General features: G+C 38.6%; 2 protein-coding genes across 5 annotated transcripts in view; one reads left to right on the plus strand and one right to left on the minus strand.

Moving 5' to 3' along the window:
- Positions 1-2,062: 2,062 nt before the first annotated feature.
- LOC110175313 (ubiquitin-like protein 7) lies at positions 2,063-5,257 on the minus strand. Of its 3 annotated transcripts, none has more exons than XM_020941468.2 (13): positions 5,120-5,165; positions 4,929-5,023; positions 4,611-4,685; positions 4,172-4,352; positions 3,961-4,080; positions 3,793-3,878; positions 3,486-3,570; positions 3,346-3,403; positions 3,137-3,270; positions 2,985-3,034; positions 2,733-2,909; positions 2,531-2,644; positions 2,063-2,410 (listed from the first exon to the last, which is right to left on the minus strand). In XM_020941468.2, the coding sequence occupies exons 3-13, from the start codon at positions 4,611-4,613 to the stop codon at positions 2,270-2,272; spliced, it is 1,149 nt and encodes a 382-aa protein (XP_020797127.1). In that variant the 5' UTR covers positions 4,614-4,685; positions 4,929-5,023; positions 5,120-5,165; the 3' UTR covers positions 2,063-2,269. The 3 variants fall into 3 exon arrangements, with proteins under 3 accessions (XP_020797127.1, XP_020797126.1, XP_055010446.1); XM_020941467.2 differs by having other exon boundaries at positions 4,912-5,023; positions 5,120-5,142; XM_055154471.1 differs by lacking the exon at positions 4,929-5,023 and having other exon boundaries at positions 5,120-5,257.
- Positions 5,136-25,842, plus strand: part of cd276 (CD276 molecule) — a 58,082-nt gene continuing 37,375 nt past the window's right edge. For both annotated transcript variants that reach the window (XM_020941469.2, XM_020941470.2), the window contains exons 1-4: positions 5,136-5,276; positions 6,748-6,841; positions 18,114-18,464; positions 20,369-20,665. In XM_020941469.2, coding sequence (XP_020797128.1) covers positions 5,274-5,276; positions 6,748-6,841; positions 18,114-18,464; positions 20,369-20,665 — 745 coding nt within the window. In that variant the 5' untranslated portion in view covers positions 5,136-5,273. The remainder of the gene's footprint in view (positions 5,277-6,747; positions 6,842-18,113; positions 18,465-20,368; positions 20,666-25,842) is intronic.

Consider the following 25,842-nt stretch of genomic DNA (forward strand, 5'->3'; position numbering starts at 1 on the left):
GTCTGTTTGTCTTCATTTGTTACCAAACACCTACTGTTCATCAAACACAACTGCCCAAAATGCATCCTCCAGAGTCTTCATTGCCAGTTACCATGGAGAGGTCCCTTCAATAAACAGTGAAGAGTGCCCCATTGTTTGAGTCAAGGACAGAATAGCAGAGCTATTACACCAGCACTTGTTGTTCTATTATATTGATCCACTTTGTAGGACTGTGCTCTAATGTATTTTGCTTGGTCTCCATCTTTCACCCATAATCTGCTTGTGGCTTTCAATATCATACATCATATGTAATAAAACAAAGGGAGAGGTTTTTACTTACTTTACTTTGGCCTAAAATATTGAGAAATGTGAACTATAATTAATTCAGTTTAGCTTTTAGCTATTAAAGCAATTCTGGAACAGTTATGTCATTACAGAGGTTCTATACTGTGGACTTTTGTGTGGTTTGACCATAATATAGCTATTTTTTTTTTTTTTTTTTTTTGGCAACTTGAACACTGGTCATCACCTTAGATTCTCAAAATTTCTCTTTATTATTTGCCTTATCTTCTTCCTCTGCAGCAGTTTTCTGCCCTAGAGCTCCATCATAAATTAAAACACCTGAGAAAATCTATGTATGAGGCATTTGTGAGCAGAAGGTAGGTAAATAAATAAATAAATAAAATAAACATTTCTGCAGCTTCAAACCAGTGGGTGAACCATGAGGTACTAAAATGGCCTTGAGAGAAACAAGTTTGTTTCAGTCAGCTCAAGTCAATCTGGGGCAAAAGCAAAACCAGGCAATAACTTGCATGAAGTGAAAGAACTACTAAGGGTAGAAGGGATTTCTTTGGTTAGAAGAACACTGTTTGATTTGCCATAATATTTTATTGGAGACATATTAGTACCTTTCATATTTCTCTTTATTGGCATAAATAATAATCAAAACTTCCATATCTGTATGTGACGGGATAATTGTGATATAAAATGCTTTTTCACACAACCAGAAAAATGCAGTGTGATAAGGAGGCAGGTTTTTGAAGTACTATGTTGAAATGGTACAAAACCTAATGAGAGTGGCTTTATTCATTTGAAAAATCTAAGTGGTATGTGGGAGTGGGGAAAGGAAAATAACAGCTTGTTTTTCATTATTTCAACTCCCTCATGAATCACAATTTAAGTCTGCTGCTACTGATGGTGCCTCCAGTGGGTGTAATTCAGCTCCCAGACACAAAGTGAACCTTTAGTGATTCAGACTATTCCAAATTTACTTTTCTATCACCCTTTAATAATAATGCTATAATAATTGAATCATGTATAGAAGGTGAGTTTGCCCAAACCTGTGGATGAATATAACTTGTGAAGCTTGGTTACTGTAGTGTCCTCTCTTGCTTTTTTGAAGACAGACACAATTTAATTTATCTTCTTGGTGGAACCATGGCAGTTACCCAGTGCATGGTGGCTTTACTTTATTGTGGAATTACCCTTGGAGGCATTTGAAGGTAGAAATTGCCCGCAGGTGTGCACACATATAAAATGGTAATGGGAAAACGCAGGCTAAAACACTGTTTGGGTGCTGTGCTCATGAAAGGGCAATTTGCTGATTGAGCTGTCACATCCACAGATGCAGTAATAAAACTAAGCAGGGCAATTACTGTAGATGGAGAACAGTGGGTAGCAGAAGGGAGGGGGCATGCAAAATGCTCACCCCTAAAATATCGTGATGGGAGACAAAGCAAACGTGGCACTCTCTAATAAGCCTGATCTGAACAAATTCAAATGTTAATAATACAGTTGTCGGCAATTTAAGTAAAGGCACCCTGTACTAGTTCACTCTGCCAGTAAATCTATTTTGAGAGTCAAAAAATTGTAACTTAACAATGGTATCAAAGAAACTAATATATATTGTTTCTAACTAACTGAATTGTTACTGATTGAAAAAAGTGAATTCACGGCATTGAGTTAACAGTCTGGATTACAAAAGATTGGCTGCAGTGCCATCTAGTGGTTCTATTAGTGAGTTACAATAAGGGTCAAACTAAAGCTGTTGGATTTAATGCTGGTTTTTAAACACAACCAATACTCCACAAACACACACTTTTATTAACTTATAAGAAACATGTAATCTATTTATTTCACTTACATAAAATACTGCCCTGTCATTGTTTAGCAGAATGAAAGGTAATTTAGCAGAGTGTTACATTTAACAAACAAATCTAAATTGCCTTTATAATGTGATGTATCTTGACCACGTTTTGACAGAGAATTTGCTTTCTGTCCTCAGGCAGACTCAGAGTCCGGGGCCTCCAGCAAATATAAGCTCGAGGGCAGCCTGGATATCACCTTCTGTGGCCTGCAGCGCCCTCAGCATCAGCTCTTCATCTTGGATTCCCATGTCTCTGAGCTGCTGCATCTGGGACTGCCATCTGCCCTAACAGCACCAAACACACACAGGAAATACACAATGCTGTCTCAAACTCGTTAAATACATAATATGTAAAGTACAATACAACACAGCCATATGCTTAAAAATAGATTTACATAGTCTTACTTGTAAAGATGACATGGTGGTGGCTTGTAACGCCTGCTGTAGAGCCTGACTGAAAAGATCATTACTGACAGGAGTTCCTGCTGGCATGGAATTAACACTACTGGATGGGTCAGCCTAAATAACAGTTTTATATAGTCAGTTATAAGGTGAAAGTCTTTTGAATGTTAAAGTGTAATGCATAGATGTGAGTTAGTGAGGAGACCTGGCTTGTTGTGGTAGGGGTGACTGCACTGCTGTCTGGAGTACTAGCCAGAGCCAGGGCTGTAGCCAGTTCACTCTGTGTGATCGGTCGTGGGCCTGTGGCTCCACTGTGACTCAGAGAGATGGGTCTCATTCCTGATGACGGCCCTGATCTGTTTGATTGAGCTGCTGATGGACTCTGTGAAAATATATTATATTTTTATATTATTACCATTATATATGTATATCATATAGTGAATAATGGTTTACTCACAGACTGGAACTCTTCCTCATCATCAGACATGCCTTCAAACATAAATCCTCCTGTAAAAAATAACAAATAACAACATACCTTATTAAAATCTCATTGGTGACAGAGTATTAAACATATTTTAGGTTAAAAAAAAAAAAAAAAAAAAAAAAGACCTGGCATGTCACTGTAAGAGCTGGAAGAGACATTGCGCGATGAGCTGGTGCTGGATTGTGCAGGCATGCTTCCTGCCACAGAGTGCAGGACCAGGATAATGGCATTCACCAGAGCTGGATGTGAATTTATCAACCTGCAAAAGGAAGACATATTTAAGATATTAACAAAAGTCAACATTATGATCTATATGATAATTATATCCGCTCACTCATCCAACATGTTGGGGTCTGTGAATTGCACAAACAGGTCTTTGTCCTGGAGTACACCTAAGATAAACAGGGCCAGACAAAACTTGAATTTCTTTTCTATTAGTATTATCTAATGGATAAAGACAATTTTTAATCATACCAAGAGCAACTGGGTCAGATCTGAGGCCTGGCGTAGCCACAATTATTTGATCCAGAGACTCTTTATTTGTCAGCATTTTGTAAACCTATTAGGGAAATAAACACATGCAAGTTAAATCAATACATTTATATTTACAATTATTCCTATTCATATTTGGAAGAAATTGTACAACAACAAAATTGACACACTTTAATTTTGATCTGAATCTGTATTCAAACTCACAAAACTGAAGCAGGCAACTAGTTTTGTTTATAATACTCAGCATGAATGTGCTTTAGTTCTACGACTGACAACAAACAAGTCTTACTGCATCTCTGTAGGATGAGTTGAGAGAATGAAGAGCAGCATGAAAAACTCTGAACTCTCTGGCAGCTGTAGCTCTATTCACAGGCTCTACATTACAACATTACACGTTAAATGTTAATCATACTACGTATAAATACACCAATTAATTTCCAATTATAAAAAAGACAACCTGGAGCACTCTCGGGCTCTGGCCAACTCTTTTTGAGGATGTGTATGGTGGACCCATTCTGAATGCCATAAGAATCTAAAGTAAGGTCGTCCTTCAATTTCCTGCCACAGTGGACCAGCTCTAATTTATGACAAACATACAAACAACAATTTAGGTTACTAAGAAAGTATTATATTCTAGTTAGTTGTTTTCAACGATATCTTTTGCAAACCTATAAGTTCTGGATCTGGAATCGAGTCAGGTAGCTGAGCGGCGACCAGCTGTTTTAGGGTCGCCACTCTGTATCCTCCCGGTGGGACGTCTCCAGGCATCATCTCTGGGAAGTGGAATTTGGATTTGGGCTGGTCTACAAGCTTCAGAGATAGATGCCAATCCGAAGACGCCATAACTGCCTTGTTTTTAAACCAGAGACAGGCTTTAATTAGCGTTAGTTGTTAGTTAGGCGTACAATGAATGACTTAACCTTAAACCAATCTACAAATAAATTACAGTGTTATTGTGATAGCGTGCAAGAAAATACTATGATATCACATAAAACACGACCCAAGACTTAACAACCAAAGATATAAACTATCAATATGTTCAAAACTACTCAACACACAATTTGCTTCAGAAAAATGGAGCAAACGTGAAAATATTTGCACACTCACCATTGTATTGTTGACGTTCCACCTACTTCCTGGTTAATGCCACGTGGTAACGTCATGTGGTTCATGTTGCGTTTACTTACAAAACAAAAATACATGTTATCACTTACAAACGACAAAAGAAATATAGGGTTATAAAAGAAATACATACGGCTATTAGATGTTAATGTATGTTGTCTATTGTATCTTAATAATAGATTTAGTACTGAGTTATATTTAAATATTTATACATTACAGTACAGCTAAAATGTTGTTAATATCTTGGAAATGCCTAGCTGATATGCCTCAAAAACAAACATTTTACATATTAGGATGGAATACTGTATTATGTAGGACACTTCTCAGATTATGGACACCGAAGAGTTAACACGGGGCCGGGTGAGTGGGGAATCTTGCCCCTCTGTATGACATCACCGCTGGACAAAGCAACAAGGAGTGGTTAGAGAAAGGATCCCGTCCCAAATCAATGGAACCCACTCTTCCAGACAGGGGAAAAGCCTTCATCTTATTACCTTATTTGCCGACAAAGACCACAGATATTCCTTAGTTCAGTTTAGTCGCTCATACTCCGTTCTTGGAATGCTTAGTTGTGGATAAAACGGGGAGCGCTGCTTTGGACAGTCACCGTCGCTGGATGCTTGGTTGTTTCTAACTTTAGCAGGCTCAATGGTAAGCAGAAACATATTGTTAAATGTAACCTAAGCATAGCGGTCCTGCGGACTCACATGAGTTCAAGCACTGTCTGAAAAGCTGAAAAGCAACAGTTGTATCGCGCAACCTACTTTCTTCTAAAAAGTGCTTTTCTAATGAATTTTAAAGATGTGTCTGAGATGCTTGAATCAAGACTACGCCCTCGCCTGGCAATCGTGAACATCTACTCCCACAACGCGAGCACAAAAGTTTAAGATGTCATGTCAGCATATTGACCATGCAGCAAATCGACCCTGTTATTTTTGCCTCCATTAAGTTGATTGTGTAGTTAATTATGTAACTACAATGTAGTGTAGATATAATCATAATTATTATATATTTTTGCTTTATTGTATAGTTGTAGATAGTTATTATGATATAATATGTGGGAAATGTATCATTCCCCATTAGATTTTCTGTAATGTAACAAAAAGTCTATTTAATATTCTGATCTTTCCTTTCCTTCTTCAATTTATTTATTTTTATTATTATTATTATTTTTTTTTTATATTACAGATCATGAAAACATAGATTTTTAGCAAGTAGTTTGTGATCTTTGACTCGAAACCCATACAATGTAAGCATAAAAAGTGGGTAACGATTAAGTTTTTATATGTCTCCTTGAGGGCTCTAGACTAGTGCCTGAGTCATTAAACCTTTTGATGGTTTCCTTGTGTCTATAATGCGCACCACAAGCAGACTTTAGTTTGGTGTGTTACATACATGTGCTCTGTCGGGTAACACATGTCCCTGTCTTTGTAGTTGGCTTAACTTTGAGCTGTAACTTGGGGAAAACCGTTGACCAGCTTCCTTTCTGCGGCTGCTATAATGGATCCATGATTAAAATGTGGTTAAGAAAATCACAACACGCCCAACTCAGAATGTGGTATTTTTTCACTTTACTGTAGAAGATAGAGACACTGTAATTGTCTGTAGACTAGGTCAGTAAGCAGTACCACCAGACTTCAGAAACATCAAGCATTATTTAGATCCAACCTTACAAAAGGGGCTTCGTGCATCTGTTATAACATACAACTGGTGGGATAGGTTTACTTACTAGGTAGATTTTGTTAAAATAAACATTTGCTTCAGCTCCCAAATGGCCTTGAGAAGCAAATCAGTGGACTCCCTGCACACAGTGTTCATTTGGAAGATATATTATATGATATAGTTAAGCTGAGTCTTATGATACTTCTCTTTTCCTGTAAAACCACAGAGAATGACTAGGACCTTTCCTGTCAAGTTTGGAAGTTCCCTGCTGTCATCACCTCCCCACTCACACTGAACCAGACAAAGCCACTGTTGGGCAGAGAAATGTTCAGTCCTTTATCTTTTTATAGATACAAATTACTTCATTACTTCCTCTTTAGTCATAATCATATATTTGTATCCCTATTTAAGCAAAGCAGTGTATTAAACATCTTGAAGTAACGCTGTTGTCTTTTTACAGTTAATGTGTGACTTGTACTTCTTCAAATTAAATTCATCAGAGAAGACCATGCTGTTCCTCCTGCTATCTGCCATGATGGCCCTCCATACTCTGGGTTAGTATATCCTTTGCCTCTGCTCTAGATATACTGTATGTGTCCACACTGAAAACCCACATCTGGGGTTGTGTCCTGCTCGGCCATTACCCAAAGGTAAAAGAACTCCTCAAACTAATGTACCAGTCCAGTTGGAGAAAAATGTGAACACATGGCATATCCCACTGAAACAAAAGCCACTACCTCATGTGTGATGGCTTTTCTCAACCTTTTTAACACTGTGGTTCCAGTTGTATCATGGGGTATTTTTTGTTTAATATTTTCTTATTATTCAACTTGTAAAACAGAATAGCTTTGACCTTCTGCAAAAAGGTGAGGAAGAAGGCTCAAGGCTAGGATGTAAAATTAGCTTGGAGTGCACTTTTTCTCGTGTGACTCAGAATGTGTGGTAAAATCCTCCTCTGAACTGCTCACTGTGGCTGTTACTCACGCACTCTGAAGTTTCACTTCTATGTAGTCATCATCAGAATAATAAATAACAGACAGACAGACAGACAGACAGACAGATAGATAGACAGAAAGACAGACAGACAAGACACAACAGACATCATAAGAGACAAGCATAAAACACATAAAAAATAAATAAATACAAAAGTTAGCTGACTGTATCAAAGCACAATGGGACATTTGTCTTGCCTCAAAAAGTACTTTTCAAAACAAAGTTAAAAAGTTTCATCTCCCCAAAACATTTTAAAAGATTCCTTCCACTCTCTGCTTTCTGGTTGAGCTGAAGCAAGCTCCTGCCGGCCATTGGTGGCACATTTCAATCAGGCTGAGTGTGTGCGGTGGTTCATTAGGGACTATTCTGTCCTGCTCCGATGGTCCTGAGGCCTGCTCATTACTGAGTGTATCTGCTGCCTCTGTCTTTCTCTGAAGGGACCAAGAGAAGGAGTGCCATGCACTGATGGAGCTCTTTAACTCACTCTAATGGGCTATTAGACCACCTCACACAATAATTCATATCCAGCTAACCTGAGAACCAAGAGAATGCAAGCGAGTTATAAGCAACACAATATGGTAACATTAATAATAATTACAGCCTTTATATTCTTTGTTTCTGTTTTTACATGAGGGATATGACTTTTTCAGTTTGTCTGTGTGTCTCTCTCTCTCACTCACTCTGTTCCACTGAACAATGTGATAAGGTAATACCCTCCTTATGGACTTGCTCCTCTATGTTTTTAACGCCCATACACCTTGACTCCTTTTGAAAGTATATCTTGCTGATAATTATCAAAAACAATATATTTTTTCTTAAGTTTAACACAGATCATTTTACATTTGCCATTTCATATCCATTATCATTCTGCGACACACATCAACAAATTTGCATCATCAATTCACAGCCAACACTTGATTGGATCCTGTTTTAACAAACCCAGACCTGAGCATCAGTGCTTCAGACACTGCAGCCAGTAACTTTTAACTTTTGTATCCTCCATTGACCTTTGAGCTCTAGGCTAGCATTGTCTTGAACATTTACTCTTAAAGGGAATACTGACTTCCAAGCAAGTGTCACATGAAAACTAAAAAGAGGCCTGCAGAATGTTGTTATGTCATCTGAATACACAGCAACACAATTGAACACTAACAGGTTTCTTTCTTACATTATTATGAGTGACCAAGATGGACAGGAGCATAGCATTGACATGGTTCAGTAAACTCTGTAGGTCTCCTCTACATATCAGAGGACAGCACCGCTAACAGGATGCCGAGTTAATTGCTTGTATAGTTGTCACAGTCTGCACTCTGTTAGTGTCGTCATGTGCAGTGCTCATGCCAAACAATAAGAATCCTTCCAAATGCTGAAAGCCGACCTGAATTCACTGGCTCACTGATGGGACCTGTAAGGTAATTTAAATTTATTAACAATTGCATAGATTGCATCTCCTCCTCCAGCAGCAGCAGACAGCAACCTCACATTATGGCTGGGCCCCAGAGCGTGAAAATGGCCTGCATCTCTGGTGTACTCTTTAAAGGTCTGCTAACTATGAATGCCCTCATCCTGTCCTCCCTCTTGTCTCCACTGCAATTGATTCTGCAGAGAGGGGACACTTTAGCTGGTGCTAGAAATTCAATTTAGGGTTATTACCCCGTATCTGTGATGTTCTTGCTAATTTGATTGTGTCCAGTGAAGTGTCTCTTTTAAAAACAATGGAGGACAAGCTCAACTAAGATTGGTTTCGATGCAATGCATACCTAATGACAAGTCTCTATTGGATGTTGGGTCATTTCTCACCAATTCATTGAAACAAAGTGTGTTATAACCCAACAAGCAACTCTCATGATTATTTCAACAAGTTCCTAAAATGCAGCCTGGTGGGATCCTTAAAAAATTGATAAGGCTAATATGCAGAGAATGCCGTGCTCGAGCCTCTAAGACATATGCGAGAGTGCTGTGCGTCGAGTGGCTTGTGATAAATGACCAGCACGGCTGCTGAGGATGCACAGAGGAAAGCTAAGCCTGCCTCTGGGTTGTAGCTCCACTCGTGTAATACTGGATGAGTCTGTATTCAAATAAGGCAGGTGGCGGGGGACTGACTCTTACTTAACCTTGCATAATAATGTTCATATGATTCAGCAAAAGATGATTTCATCAGACAACACCTGAAAAAAGTTTGCATTTACACAAGCAATTATCACATTTAAAAATGTGTGCCTTGGTTTTATCAAAAACACTTCTGACCTGTTGATCTTTTGACTTGTTAATACTCAAGGATAAGAGGAGTTGATCAGAATGGGATGGGATGAATAAAAGTTGGAGCAGACCTAACAAATTGGAAAGTCAACAAATGGACAGATTCAGTCCACAAACAATTATAGTATTGTTAATGCAAACTTGTAAAAAAGTATCTATAATAGGGCTGGGAAATATGGTGAACAAAACTGAATCTTGATACGATCCTGTGACCATATGTTATTATAATGATATTGTCAAATTGTTCACTTCTTCACTCCTATTGCTCATGCAATAGGAGTGACAGCTGAATTCAACCAGTTAGAAGCACCAGATGGCTTTAGTTATGCAGCAGTTATAAAGAGATCAACTAAAGAGACCAACTAAAAAGATACTTACAGCAAAATCGAAATTGTGTTCTCGGCTCTAAATGTATAATTTTATCTTTAGAGAATAGGCTACATACACAGACATTGAATTTGTGTTTTGAAACAGCTGAAGTTATCTAGCATAGATTAATGACTGTTTATGGTTTTGATTTGGATGGATAATATTTGAATTTGCTACCTCATTATTTTAGATGTTTTGTAGATCAAATAGCATGCCATTTATAGAGGGGATGTCTTAAATGTATTAGAAGATGTTGTTGAGGCTAAATATGAGAGGAAAAATGTAGGGCTGCAACTAATGATTTTTCTTTTTCATTATTTCTATTGACCATTGCAACTTTACATACATTAGCCAACCAAAATAAAGTTACAATATGGTGACGGTTTCTAATTATAAACTATTTACGAATAGTGTATTATTTGTGAAAATCAAAAGTAGCTAATTCTTTTTTTTATATTTTGATTTAATAATGCTGCTGTCTTTGTTATAGAAGGCCTTTTTCTTTTGTGTTTTAGAGTCTTCATAACTATTACAAATATCAAAATGTAACTATTATTTTTTATAGTTGACTAGTCATTATTATTAGTCAATCTGTTGTTGCATTCCTAGAAGGAGGTCTAGGGGTATTTCATGAATGTAATCAAAATAGGACATGAACAAAGATAGAGGACTAGGGGGATTAGACAAAAGGTTTGGTGTCAACACTTGAAATTTATAGATGAATAGTTCTATTTTTCTTTCTTTTTTTTAAACTTTCTTTATTTTTCTTATACACAGGTAGGAGGTTTGCCCTTTTCTGTCAACTGTTCCTCACCTGCCTCTATTATCTGACTTCCAGAGCCCATTAGGAGGTTATTGACGGGATATGAGATGACATGCAAGAATATAAAAAAGAAAGGCAAAGGAAGTAGCTGAGATAAGATGTGGTTTGAAAAAAGCCATTATATTGCACAATGGAGTTCCACTTTGATTTATGACATTGCTGAAAATAAGTAAGTCCTTGTCTCTTCCATCTCCCATCACCTGCTGTAACTCTGCTTGAACAAAAGACTTTATACTCTTCTGATGGAAAATATTCGGTTCATTGTGTTCAGAGCTTCATCATACTGGTATCCAGATTTTAAATGACTTCATTGTTTATATTTCATAGTTGCCAACATTGTTTTACTATGACTAAATGACTACCTTTACCCATGATAACACCAGAATCTCAGACAATGATAGTTAAAGAAATTTGGCTCTTTTAGCATAAAATCACTTTTTCCCCCTTTGCTGTCATGTTTATACATCTGGAATGGCTATAATGGAAATGCTTTCATTCTTGGTTCTTGTGGTCACATTCATGACCATAAGGGGGCAGTGTTATAAAAGCATTTGCCTTCCCCTTTAGCCTTGCCTTTCTCTGTTCAGTGTTGTTGGTTTTGTACCTGTTTACTCTGCTGTGCCAATATTGCCTGTGCAGTTTGTCCTTCAGTGTTGCTTGATTTTTTTCTTATGAACTCAGATTTAAAATTCTGTTCCCCCTCTGTTGTATTCAATTTTGAAATAATCCGTGCAGCATCACATAAGATCTTGCTGTGTGATCTTGGGGCTTGAGCTGTTTGAAAATCCCCATGTAAATGGATTTATTGATCCTATACCTGCCTAGGTCTAATTATGACATTTATGAGGGACTGTAGTCTGGTTCAATGTTATCGAAGTGTGGCACCTTGCAATGAAGTTGTAACCTGGAGATGGTATTGACTTCACATGTTGGCATTCTTGGATTAGATTTTGAAGAAAGGCTTAAAAGGAAAATGTATCAATATACAAGTGTGAAAAAAGTGAATTTGAATTAGAAACATCCAAACTATTATAGGCTTTCATCTGAAAGCCTTGCAAAGAACTACCAGGTAATGGCATGTTTTTTTGTTTTGTTTTTAAGTGTATCTCAGTTCCATAATTCATTATGTTACATATTTGAGACAACAAAAGCTACACCAAGATGTAACTGTACAGTCTTTAAATTAACAGATTAATTTGTACTGTGAAAAAATATATTCACAGTTTTACTACAGTTCCATCACCTGTTTCAGAACCACTGCCTAAAACACTCCTGGAACTTAAAAATACTCAGTACACTTTTTGCACAGCAGTGTAGGTGACATTTGTCCATTGCCTCTTGTATCTATTTGTATGTGACAGTCCAAGGGCCAGGCGCCTGTGTAGTTGTGTGTCTGACATGTTTGTGTGCTGATAGGAGCCCCTCAACTTGGGAGCCTCAGCATCTCTATTGTAGTGTCAGGGATCTTCGTGTCCAATCCCTTAGACAGTGTGCGGCTATGGAGCTGTCAGGAGACGTGCAGGTGTGGAATATCAATGTGCTCGCTGGCCTTTGGGTGTCTCTGTCTGCGTCAAATCGTCCGGTGTTTGTGTGTGTGACGGGCAGAATGCTTTTTGTTTGAATTCACCGGATACCAAAACAATTATTTACTAAAGCACTGATGTGGATCCTGTAGAGCAGAGAAACATAGTGATCTACCCTGATATGAAAGCACATTACCATTAGAATGAAAAGTCATAGGCTGCAAAAATGAGTAATAGTCACAGAAAATTACTGGTTTGGACTTATCATTTTTGACTACCGATTCCTAATCTTGGTATGGGTTTATAGCATGTTCTGTATTCTAAAATGGTTCACTTAGTTTTTCTGTCCAAAGACATGCATATGTCCAGACTTTAGAAGTATGTTGTGGGGCAGTGAATCTTTTGTAAAATAAGGATTTATTACTTTTATTGGAGCTTCCTTCATCCCTTATAAAATGTTTTTCTGCATTTTGTCAATCTTCAGTTGTCTGTGAACTCCATACGTTGGAAAACCAGAATTTAGTCTTTTAAACCAGCAGAGGCTGCAGAATGCTGAGTTTCACACAGAATCATTTACCGCTGTCCAGTTTTCCATAAAACGTAATAACCCAACCATGGAATGTTCCAGCTCGTGTTCAGCTCCATTGTCCATCTGTGCACTCAGTGTGTTCACATCATTACTGCAAAAAGTTCTCCGTGTTAACTTATCAAACTTTTGTACTGGTTATAATGAGGAAAAAGATTAAAAATATCAAGTCAGATATCAGATATTCAGTTTAATCAGAGATACTTACTGATCATTTCTGAAGAATTGTGAATGATGAAAAAAATTCAGGCACAGATGAATAATTACTTGTGCATGTGTTACCTGGATAAACAGAGTGGGTGACCTCAAATTTGGTCCAAATCTACACTCCAGCACTTGATACACTTGATAATCATGTTAAATTCAAATAACTGAAACCAGCGTATAGATTATGATGTTGAACCTGATAGTGACAGGTTAACAGGTATTGTTTTGTTCATGAAATTGAGAGTTGGCTAAAGATCGCTTGCGGTCGTGTCTATAGCTAGTGCCCTATGCCTTGCTGCGAAGTTGGGCTCATTGCCAAAGCTTGCAAAGGCAGTAATGAGTTTATTTCATGTGAGCTGTGAAAGAGGCCGTCTCTGTCTCACAGGCACTCAAACAGAGCTGAGGCCCATAAACACAAAGTGCACTGTGTAAATCCCCATGGCCCACAGTCTCTCTGGCTGCGCTTTCTCCTCCTCTGCATCTCTTTATCAGTGAGCAGAGGGAGGTGAGACCCTACTTTACTACCCCCCTGACAGGACACTATGCCATGCTATGGTAAATGAAATAGCACTTTGATCATTCTATCATTCTGCTTTTAGATTATGTGTTATGACCACCTTATACAACCCATATGCAGCCAGATGTGATCCATAGAGTACTGGCGGCCAGGGATGTGTCCCAATGGTTCAATTCAATAAACAAGTTTGTTACAATACCTCAAAGTGGCTGCTTCTGACAGACAGATGGCACATTTCCTAATTCATCACAAGGGACATTCAGCAAGCAAACTTTAGTTTACTTTTAATTGATTTTATTTTAATTAATTATATTGGTATAAATGGTATGTTATGAAAACATTTTTCAAAAGCTATTTTACAATCATTGGCTATGTTTACATGCACTCCAAAATCTGCTCATTATCTGATTTCTCTATTGAAATGCCACGTCAGCAGTTCCATGTGATGAGTTATCTGGATTATCTCTGATCATTCACACCTAAACAGGCACTGAATTTGAAAATTATGCCAAAAAGAGCAAACTAATGGAGCAAAGATACAAATTAAAGAGAAAATGTTAAAGCATAAAATTTTTATTTCAGATGCAATAATTACTCTAAAAATGTCACCAGGTTTCAGGTATCAGATTTCTCTCGACCATCCAAACACACACAAAAATTTGACCTAATTATTGGATTACCAAATTTTTTTTTTTGGCCATGTATATGTATTCAGTGATGGTGATGAATGGGCTGGCTGAGGCGGCTGATAGTTTTGCTTCTGGTGGAATGAGCACACAGGTTCATTCTTTTGACATTTTCAAGATGCTGCTCGGTTACACAACTCAACATAAACTGAACTCTCCATTCTGTGTTATGAGGTATGACTTTGGATGAGAGCGGTGGATCAAATGTGGAGCTTGTTTATAAAACACATGGTTCAATGTAAACAGCAGCAGTTCAAAATAACCCTGTGTGCTGGAGTTTCTGTTTCGCTTTCCCCCTGATGAACCTTACATTTTTGATGACGTCAGCGATGTGACCCCCTTGTCGGTGTGCACTATGCTATACTAAACACTCCCCTCTGGTCGCTCTCCAAGTGCAGGTCAGCCCCTCTACACAAGGTGCCCGTGCAGTGGCGTGTCCTCAGAGGGCCCTCCAAACAGAGCTAGGTCAGCGCTGAAAGAAGCCAAAGGAAAAGTGCTTATACTTAATGCATTCCATGTGGTCCCTAGAAGCTTGTCTTTTACAGATTAGAAGCACTTTTTTCCGACTTGTTTATGTTATTGTGCTTTCATCTCAAAAAGGGAGGAAATCGGTGTCACGGTATTGAGCAGTGGGTTTAGATTTACTGTAGCAAAATTGGTGAGTAAATTGGTGAGAGCATAAATAATGAATGAAGAGTCGAAATGAGAAACAGGGGTGTGTGTGCGTGTGTGTGTGTGTGTGCGCGTGTGCGTGTGTTTGTGTATATATAAGATCATATTACGCAAAATTTACTCTTGTGAGCTGTAACATGCTATGTGGTTACCTCCTCAAAAACATACTTGGAGTTGTGTTCTATTTCATTCACACATGTTTGAATAACCATTTTTTTGTTCTGTCTACAGTTGTAAAGCTCAAAATGCTCTGTTACACCTTGTGATGTCATGAAGTGGTAGTTTTCAAGTTAACAGCTACCTTTACCTTTTTTGTTCAATCAAAATTGGCAATCACAGGGCCGAAAATTATCATAATGATTGCAGTGAAGGTGTCTGGTGTTTAAAAACACACTGGAGCAGCACAAAATAGTTTTGTATACAGTATCTGTCCGTTCTGATCTGTAATTTTAGTCATGTTGAGGGATTAGTATAGGGCTCACCATATAGTAATTTCTTTGGCTTGTTTCCAGATAGTATCTATAAGTGTAAGTGTGAGCTCGGTCCTTGCTTCCTCTCTCCTTCCCCCTAACCTCTTTCCCCTATAACTTGCGCTGTGAGACATTCTGGGCTGCATTTCTGTCCCTGTTTATACAAGAGATGCCACTGAATCACCACACGCTTAGCCCTGAACACAACAACCTGCTCATTAGTGCAAAGGTTGGGATACATGTAAAGACACACTCAGGCACACATACATCCTTGTTGTAGTGGAACAACACCAGGTCTTTGAATGTGAAAATAACACAGTATACATGGGAAATTCTAAATACAGGAACCATTGGCATGCAAAAAAAGTAATACTTATTCTTTAAATCAATAATATTCAGCCATTTTTATCCTTTAAATCAAATATAATACGATTGATTTAAGTCTTGACTCTTGACTAGAAGGTTTACTGCATTATTGCCATCATCTGACATCTGATATAAAGCGTTTCTACATTATTATAACGTTATTTTAATTTTGTGTGTATTCACTTCATGTTTCACACTCCTATCAGCACACCGACCACATTTGCTTTTTTTTTTTTAACATTCAATTTATGAACTACATCAGTAGATGGCACTGTTCCTACAGATGTTTAAGCTGTTGGGGGAGTACAAGTGAAGAGGGAGGCCTTGTTAGCTAGCTCAGTCTGATTGAAAATAGGCCTGCCTTGACTTAGCAATGGCCATCCATACAGCATATGAACCCTTCCAGATGAAAGACTTGTTTGTTGTTAATAGGTGGGCCAATTATTGCACCCCAGAGCATTCAAATCTCCTTCATCGCAAAGTCATTCTGCCTTGACAGGGCCTATGTGATGTGAACCAAGAAGACTATGCAGACTCAAATGCCACTATGATTATCACAATTAGGAGAGGTTGAGTATAAAGCATTCTGTTTGGCTTGAGGGTCAGATAGTGCTTTTTTCTCCTCCTGTGATGCAGATGAGTGTCCATGTGGGATAAGAGCAGACAGGGATCAATGGAGATCGCTGACTCCCGAGAATAGTCTGGTGTATATTCTGGACTGGGTCCGAGAAGGCTACTAATCCACAATGATTATGTAGTGCACTCTTTGCACTCAGCACCGTCTAGACGAACAATACACTGTGGTGCTCTGACATTGTCTGTTTTCAAAATGAAAAAGATGAACAATTCTGTGCAAAGATCACTGAAATGGAAAGATGTTGGTACATGCAGGTCTTATTTAAACAGCTTGCTCTATGGGGATGTTGCTAAGGCTACAATTTTTCGATTTTAATCAGAATTTTTGATTGTCAATGATATGTTTGGGTCTTTTTAATCAAGAGGTCTACTGCTAATCTTCTGTTGGATTATTATTGGCTCCATAAAACAACAGAATCAATATCAGAGAATCATAATTACTTTTATTTATGAATTAAACATTAAAGAACTATGAACTGTCTAAGGAGTTTTATGAAAGCAAACTTTCTGAATAATAAGGTAAGGTTAGCATGAGATAAATAACAGCACTATGTTTAGTTTTACTTTTACACAGATGACCATCTAGCAAAAAGCCTCCTGAAAAACTGAGACATGATTTCTTGGTCTCACAATGTTCTTGAATCAGAGCAGATGGCAGGTTTCGTGAAAACCTTCCTAATCACAACCTAAATTTCTATATATTTAGGCTACAGATGGAACTGAAAATTGTTACAGTTGTTATTTTTCAGTTCAATACAATCATATTATGACTTGAATATTAATCACAGTTACTACAGTTCTACTGAATAATCTTAACATCCCTAGCTTCACATGTTTTCATCAGCAAACTGAAAAGAAAAAACTATTAGTTTTTCTTTCTCTGCCTTTTTGGAGTATAGTAGAACTTAGTTTTTTGTTTAGACAGTGGCATTTCCTTTTCAGACCTTAAAAACAGAAATCCACTATTTAGCAGTTATTTTTGCCTGCTTGAGTTTTACAGATTTACAAATTAACCAAAGCTGTACAGATGCTGTTGCTTTGTGTATTGAGCATTAGCCAGGAAGGAATACAACACAGTAGTCTTTTCCCTCCTTACCTTTTCCGCTTTCCTTTTCCCTTCTCCACAAACAAGTGTTTACAACAGTTGCGGCATATATTTCAAAAACACTGCATTGATTTGTTTCAAAGATATTCAAATTTTAACAGGTGTCAGAATGTCACTCCCGACGTCGGAACAATAAAGTAGCATTGTGATTCAGCAAATACTATATGTTTTTACTAGACCCAGGGCCAGATGGAGTATGCTAATATTGTTTATTTTCTTTTGTTAGAGAAGTAGGTTACACATGGGTGTAGTGTGGCGTACGCTATAAAGACACAACTGAAAACAGAAACTTGTTTCATGTGTTTTTCAGTTATTTCTTTTCTAGTTGGAGTAAGCCTATCTAGTTCTATCCAGTAAGCCTGTCACACTGATAAACAATGTTATTCAAAAAAAAATGTGTGACAAAAAGCTCATCAGGTTTTGATTCCAAAATCAATTCTGTTTTAAACACATTCACACAAAAATATATCTCTTACCTGGACACATGTGACTATCATAAAAGTTGTAACTCCTTGGAGCAATTTCTCTTTTCAAACACCCTGCAAAACAATTTTCCACAATATTGGCCTATAGTATCAAATGTATCAATAATAATCTATGTATCTTTCTTCTAGCTCTAATGGAAATCCAAGTCCCAGATCAGCCCATGGTGGCCCTGTATGGGAGGGACACCATGCTAAACTGCACCTTCAGCGCAGAGAGCCCCTACAACCTGTCAGATGTGAGCGTGTTTTGGCAGCTGACAGACACCAAGCGCAGCGTTCACGGATTCAGTAATGGGCAGGACCAGCTGGAGGACCAGGCAGCCAGGTTTGCCAACCGCACCTACCTGTCTCCACAGAGGCTCCTTCAGGGGAGCGCCTCCTTGCTGCTCAGAGACGTGGTGGTGGCAGATGAGGGCAGCTACACCTGCTTTGTGAAGGTGCAGGATTATGGCAGTGCCGCTTTCTTTCTCCAGGTGGCAGGTGAGGAAGCTCTTTAGATGTCCTATGGTTTTATATGCACTTCTGAATTGCAGCATAGGCTGAAATGCTCTTTTCCATGTTACAGATTCAACTTGAAACATTTAAACTACTTTTCCTCTCCTGAACCCTCGGGGCTTACATTAAATATATTTTTATATTCCACACAAAATAGCTCTATTACATAAATACATTCTGATAATGCTGTCAATGTTAACATATTGATTTTGCTGAATTGCTAAGTGATGTAATTTTACTATCCATGCACAAGTGGCTAAAACACTATTGTACTGGAGGGCTGGGTGAAATTGCTGCGAGGGTTATAAAATGAGAATTTATTAGGATCAATTTAGTTTACAGACCCACAATTTATTCTACTGTAAATTAATTGAATCTAATGTGGACACAGCCAATAACAGAATGCAATAAAAGTCTATTATACAGTAGATGGTAATTCAGTGTAATTTCTTCCCCCGAGGTATACGCAGGTGCTCATCAGTTTTCCCTGGGCGACTGCTCTGTGTTTTAGTCAATAAAGGCTGATTGTGGTCTCTGTCATGGTCAGTATGTGCTGACTGTGATTATTAGCTGTTACGACCAATCAGCCATCACTAACAACCCTTCTGCTGCCTGCCTCACTGGAAGGCCTAACTTCACTGCCAGTGCGAATTTAATTATTTGTATCATAAAAGCAGTATACAGTTACTATATTTTTTGTGGATAGAAAAGCATTATGCACTACTAATGCGTACTTTTCCTCCCAGTTGGAGAAAGGAAAATTCCAACAGTGACAAATTGACTCCCTTTAATTCCTTAGATTATTGCTTTATTTTCAATCTAGACTTTTTCATTCATTTTGTTGCACTAAAATGAAATAATAATATGAATGGAATCAGGGCTGTCAGTCAAGTGGACAGTGGGGGGAGGTCAGTGTGTGCCAAGCCAAAGCCAGACGTCTGTACATTGAGCTTTTCAAAAGGCTGCTCGGGCTTATTCCATCTCACCCTTAGCCCCACCCTATTGTTTACTGTGCAGTGATTGGTTCTGGGAACTGAAGCCCGCTCCCTCCTCTCCACCTCTATACTCTTGTGTTTTAGCTTTGGGGATTGGAGTAGAGTGTTGCAAGCCAAGCCTGGTTCACCCCTAACCTCCATCCGGCTATCCTTTTCTCCTCACCGCCGTTTGTGTCCCCCCAGTGTATAGGCGGTTGTTTCTCTGGCTGCCTACCCAGCCTCACTATCTGCTTGCTGGGGAGTTGCTGGTTGTATTGGTCCTCCTGAGAATGTGGCATTAGTGTGTTGGAATACAACATAGGACGTGCCACATATGCAGTCTGCGGCTGAGGGATCTTAAACACTATGTTATGCTAAGCTTGCTAAATATAATTAAGAATTTAATGGAAATCATGTCATGCAGTTCCCAGGGTGACTCTTGGTGCAGAGAATACATTTAACATGGCTCTTTATTTGCCTCGTGGCTAAACACATGCAGTACACTGCAAACATTGTAGACAGGCAAAATAAAAGTGATACATTGAAAACAGAATGCAAGTTTTGATTATGGTTTAATTTTTGAAAGGTCAAAACTGTGTTAAACATGTCAGCGATTGTATCCAGGTGTTCTCTGCTAATTTAAATCCAATTGAAGATAGTAAAGTCACTTGCTAACTTACTTCTAGGAGTTCTATAAGTGAAGTTTTCTTTAACAAAAATAAGGGTTTTATAGTTCACTTCACAACATTTACTACATCTGGGTTGAAAAGGATTTCAAAACTGCACTCTGGTTGCCCGCTTTTTCAGATAGGTTGCCTCTACAACAGTGAATATCCTTTTGTTTTATTTGAGTTATTTTTGCCACTTGATGTCCTATAAGAAATATCTTACACATTTGCATTTACATTTTTCCAGCTCCCTACTCCCAGCCAGTGGTGACTTTGGAGCCAAATTTTAACCATCGGCCTGGGGACGAGGTAGCACTGACCTGTGTGGCCTATGGTGGATACCCCCAGGCTAAAGTTGTATGGCGCAATGAGGGTGGACACAACTTGACTGAAAACATCACAACTTCACATGTAGCCAATGAAAAAGGGCTATTCAGTCTCACCAGCGTTCTGACTGTGGTCCTGGAGCCCAGCAGCACCTACAGCTGTCAGCTTATCAATCCACTGCTCGGTGAGGAGGGCAAGGCCTTTGTCTCCATCTCAGGTGAGCGCGACACCATTAATCTTCTCTACTATAAACAGCTTTCGGGCCCTTCAGTCAGGACTGTGCCTTTCACTCTGATGGGAAAATAAACACCTTAATATTCAGTGACATTGTGTCTGCACTTTGTAGCACAAACTAATCTTGTTTTTGCTCATGCGTGGCCTTCTTTCTTATTAAAAGTCTTGTATGCATTTGTTAATCTTCCTACCAGTTAAATTTTCTTCTGTCATATCAAGATTATCTTAGACTTTGTGTTACCAGAAATAATAGACAAGTAAAAATTAAATGTACTACAATGTTTGTTTACAGTTTATCAGTTAATCGTAGCCCACTATTTTCTTGTGCGTTGTTGTTTTACATGTGCCAGTTTACAAGAGTGTATACAAATTTACATGTTCTATTGAATCTCAAGCACCACCAGATTATATCTGTGGCTATAGTGTCATGTGAGCTGCTGTCTATAAATTTGATTGATTTATTTCTATTTATTATTTCTACCTTTTATTTAACCAGGAATTCTCTGATTCAGAATGTTTTAGAATACAATTTTTTTTCCTCTGACTTATTTTTCATGATATACTCCTCTCATATGTTTCCGCCAGTAAATTAAAAAAATGAAAGCTTCACAGAAAGTCATAATTATAAGTTTAAAAGTCATAATTATGACTTCTTGAGGCTTATATTTTTTATTTATTGGAGGAAATGGCCTTCCATACATATTTCTATGCTCTCATGATATTCTCCTCTCAATGTTTGAACACAGAAAGATTAATTAGCACGGTCAGTGAATAAACATTTTATTTTTTTCATAGTTGCTGTGGAGAATTTGAAGTATTCCTTCAACCAGTCTCCGCCCACTTCTCATGTCCCTTTGACTCTGCTGCTATGGCACCTTTGTGTTAAGTGCAGAGAGCACACTGTGTAAGTTGGACCAAGGCTGGCTGTCAGATAGGAGCAGCACTGTGTGAAATGGCTCATAAATAAGTAGAGGTACCCTAGCCCACTCTCCCCTGGCTGGGCTGGTTCCGAATCCAGGGTCCTTGGAGGTGGAGGTCGAGCCAGAGGTCAGAGAGAGCTGCTCCACTGGGCTGGCAAATGACTGTGCTGTCTGGAAACGGGATGCTCGATTGGCAGGGCAGGCTGGTTGAAGGTGGCCACTCTAACAGTTTGACTTTTTCAAAACACCACTGATAAGCAGTTGGGGGATGTTCGGAAAGTGGAAAGGAATTAAATAGGTGGAGACAGGGAAATGACACTGAAGGAGTAGTTTAAAAACAGACCTCAGCTTGTGTTACCTTCGACTCTGCTCCACTACTGTAATATGCTATTTCATGTGGCGCAAAATTTTACAAATGACATCTCAGATTCATTTTGATCCAATGCTGAGTGAGGCAAGCTCAGTTAGTAATGAAGATGGATAAGCATTTTTATTCAATTTGCTGAAATACATGGACAATGATGTTATAAACTTTCCTCATGTTGAACTTCCCGAGAGCAAAGGGGCACAAACAGATCCATGAGGTGAGCCATGAGAGAGACATGGTACAGTTTTGTCTTTATATGAAAAGTTGTATGTACTAAAGCTACAAGAAGAACAACGTAAACACACAGTATTTCAGGTGGCAGTGATACAAGAGAGTTGTTTGAAATGAAAATGTATTTTTGCATTTGTTTACAACAGCTGGTGTATGCTTCTGTAATTAATTTTGACCTAGCCTAGCAGAACTCCTCTGTTAGAGTGCTGAGCTGCTTGCTGTATTCTCTTCTAATCACTCCACACAATACTTCAGCAGTGAAGAATCCATCTTAAAGGGTAGTGAAACCTGCTTTAAGTTTTAAATGAGCGAGAAAAGTCATGAGGAAGAATGATCGTGACTGTGAGGTGAGGGAGTAAACGAGAGGCTTCAAATTTTACACCCTTTTCAATGTCGAATTGAAAAATTATAATAGCAATACAAATCTCCTCTGGGCAGAGTTTGACGAGGTTAATTTTGAGAAAATGAACCTTGTACTCACGTAGAGCACAGCCACATTGTGAGCTAGAGTACACTGCATTTAGTGTTCTATCAAAGTACTCTGTTAATCTGTCTCTTCTCCTTTGTAGTCTATACCAGTATGAGATTGTCTAATATGCACTGTGAGTGCACCTCAGACTTGTGAAAACACTGCCCATGAATTCCAACTATACTCTGACTGAAAAACAATTTATAGCTGAAATACTTGTACTTTAGCCAAGGGTAGCATGCCTAGTTGAAGAAACATCCATAGAAACAGCTGGCATTAATGAAGACTTCAGTGATGGAAGAAGCCACTTCAATCCTCAAATGAACCGTGGCCTGTCGGTGAGGCCAGCCGGCATGCTTGTGTACCACTCCTACACCCCTCCTCTGCTTGTCCTCACACTCCCAGCCAATTCAGACCACTTTGTTCGCCTCTGAAAGAATAATGTTTTGGACTTTTCAGGATAAAGATTGTATATCCTATCATTCTTAACTGATCCTCCTCTGATAGTGCAGCTTTAGCATTGTATCCCATCTCACGGGTGGCGTGATTGCTTCACAGTGTTGGATGATGGCTGTGTTTCAATAGCTGTCACCAGACCCCCCCCTCAGAACCACCCCCATGCTGTCTGCCTGCGCTCAGTGAGGATGGTGCCATTTCCCCATGACTCTGCTGGCACAGCACTTCCAGTAAGCACTGTGGATGGAGATAGATGGAGTGGGCAAAGACAGAAGATGAGACCAGCAGATAGAGGCGAGGGGCTTAGGAGGCAGAGAAGCAGATGACAGAAAGTAAGATTGAAAAGGAAATGTTTGCTGATCTCAAAGATGTTTGATGGTAGATAGACTTAATTATGCTGTTGGGAATTTACAAGTCAACACAGTAGTTAGCATATTCAGCAGTGACAGGGCTCAGTAGTTTGAATATTGCTCTTGTTTTCTCATTCCTTAGCCTTTCACACAGTCTCCAGTTATGTGGCAGAATTACCAGGGTCTAACATTCACTATGACACTATAACTACTACTAACTATAAGACCATCCAAGCTTTGCACAGCAGAAAAATTAAAGTTAGAATAGCATTTTAAGCATATGTGCTTTTCACATTCTCCTAGCATCAATAACAAATTGCAGTGCTGTTCCTTGTTCTTCACTAAACAAGATCTTGTTTAAATGCAATTAACTAGGCCTTTGGAGAAGCAGAAAACAGCGGTATAAATGAATGCGTTGTCTGTGGAGCAGCAAGCAGGCAACATCCCAGTGGAGCTCTGTATTAATTAGTGTCCAGTGTACAAACAGGCCTTCTTCTTCTTCTTACTCCTCCTGCTGAATCTGTGCAAATGTCTTTTCAGAAAGTCAGCCGGGGAAAACAATCAAATAGACAGATGATGTAATGTGTGCTATCTCAAATAAATTCAGGGGAGCAGCAACAGCATTATTGTAAGCATATTATTTCATATCAGGATTATTCACTGTCAGGAGAGATGTGAACAAGCCTGAACACTATGCACGCTGAGTGAGTGTTGTACTCTAAATACAGATGTTTTGCCAGGTTAGATGAGTACAGACTTTTGTAATGATTTTGTATGACGTGTGTTGTTGTATGCAAGACTGACTTAATCAATCCTCATGCTTCTTGTCACAAAACAATACTTCTACATCTTAATTCCTGTTCGCCGCCTGCTTAAATCCATCTTGAGCTGTCCTCCCTCGCCTTCCCTTTTTAGGACACTGTATTTATAGCAGCCATAAAGGCACAAAAGCGGCTCTATTGTAATTGATTGCGTTCAGTTTGGTTTGGACTCACAGAAAGGACCATCTCCCATGCCGTGCCCAGCAGTGTACATTTCACACAACTCCTGCTAAATCCTCTAAGAGCAATTGGTTTAGGGGGGCCTGGCACCAGTCCTGCCTCACTGATATGAAATCATATTAGTCGCAGCGGTTGTGAGAATAGCCTCCGACAAAGGCCCGGGCACACCTTCAAATTTGCCTGTTTAATTATTCACACTATTTATTTGTTGTTTAAAACCTTACACCTGATAACAGCATGAGTTATTGTTTCGCAGAAGGGTGTTTGCAACCTCAGTAAATTGCTTTGTTTTGTGCATGCAACAGTTCAAATTGCTAGCTGGCTATAGACAAAAGCATTGTCAGGCAGTATTATGCATTTTCAATTAGAACTTGTTAAGAGATTGTCCTTTATCTCTAAATAGGAAGCTTTTTTCCTGGAAAGGTCCACAGACTAATTGATTAACAAGTGTGAAATGGCAATAAAGGGCTGTGGTGTGGTCCCTGGAGAGCAAAGTTTATGAATAACTATGTCCTTTTCTTCTACATAGTTCTACTAAAATAATTTTCATGTACACATCCTAAAATGTTTGTAGTTTTGAAAGACTTGAAATACTAGAACCACTACCATAGTCCCCAAGTTTATTAATGTGAAATATACATATCGCCTGCTTTGTGAGTTTGAATTCCAATTCTGACATTTTGAATAATATTGTGCTGCCCTCCCCATTAGGGTTAGTCTCTACTTAAAAAATAAATACTAGTAGTAGATTTACATACACTGTATATACACTTAATTAAAGTGTCCATTACAATTAACCCATATTAGTTTGTTATCTATGCAGTTTGAATGGATGACTTCATTCCCTCTGAGACACCATATCCTTCAAGCTGCATTAATATCTGTAGCCAGTCATGTCTCACCAGAGCCTGACAACTCCCAGCTTATTACAGACTGACTGTCCACAAGGAAACAAACTGGCTCTTCTTACCTTATTAATATTGTCAACTATGCTTAATTTGATCAGTGCTGTTAGTGCATCTCTCCGTCGACATTGCAGACAGCTCAGTGACCCACAGCACCACCAGACTCTGTCATATCTGTAATGCGTCTGTCTTCGAGCTCTTCAGCTATTTACCCCAGCAGATGAAGACTGATGTCATGTGTAATGTCCATTCGTTTGCCTGATGCACTTGTTACTGGGGTCAAGTACTCCAAATAGAGATGCTTTCATAGTGCAATACTTATGTGTACCAAGAAATTCACATCCGGGATGTTATTTTTTATATATATCTATATATCTATCTATATCTATATCTATCTATCTATATATCTATATATATATATCTATATATATATATATATATATATATATATATATATATAT

This window comes from Boleophthalmus pectinirostris, unplaced genomic scaffold (genome assembly GCF_026225935.1).
Source record: "Boleophthalmus pectinirostris isolate CB_2022bp ecotype Guang Dong unplaced genomic scaffold, ASM2622593v1 HiC_scaffold_19, whole genome shotgun sequence".
In the NCBI taxonomy this organism is placed as follows: domain Eukaryota; kingdom Metazoa; phylum Chordata; class Actinopteri; order Gobiiformes; family Gobiidae; genus Boleophthalmus; species Boleophthalmus pectinirostris.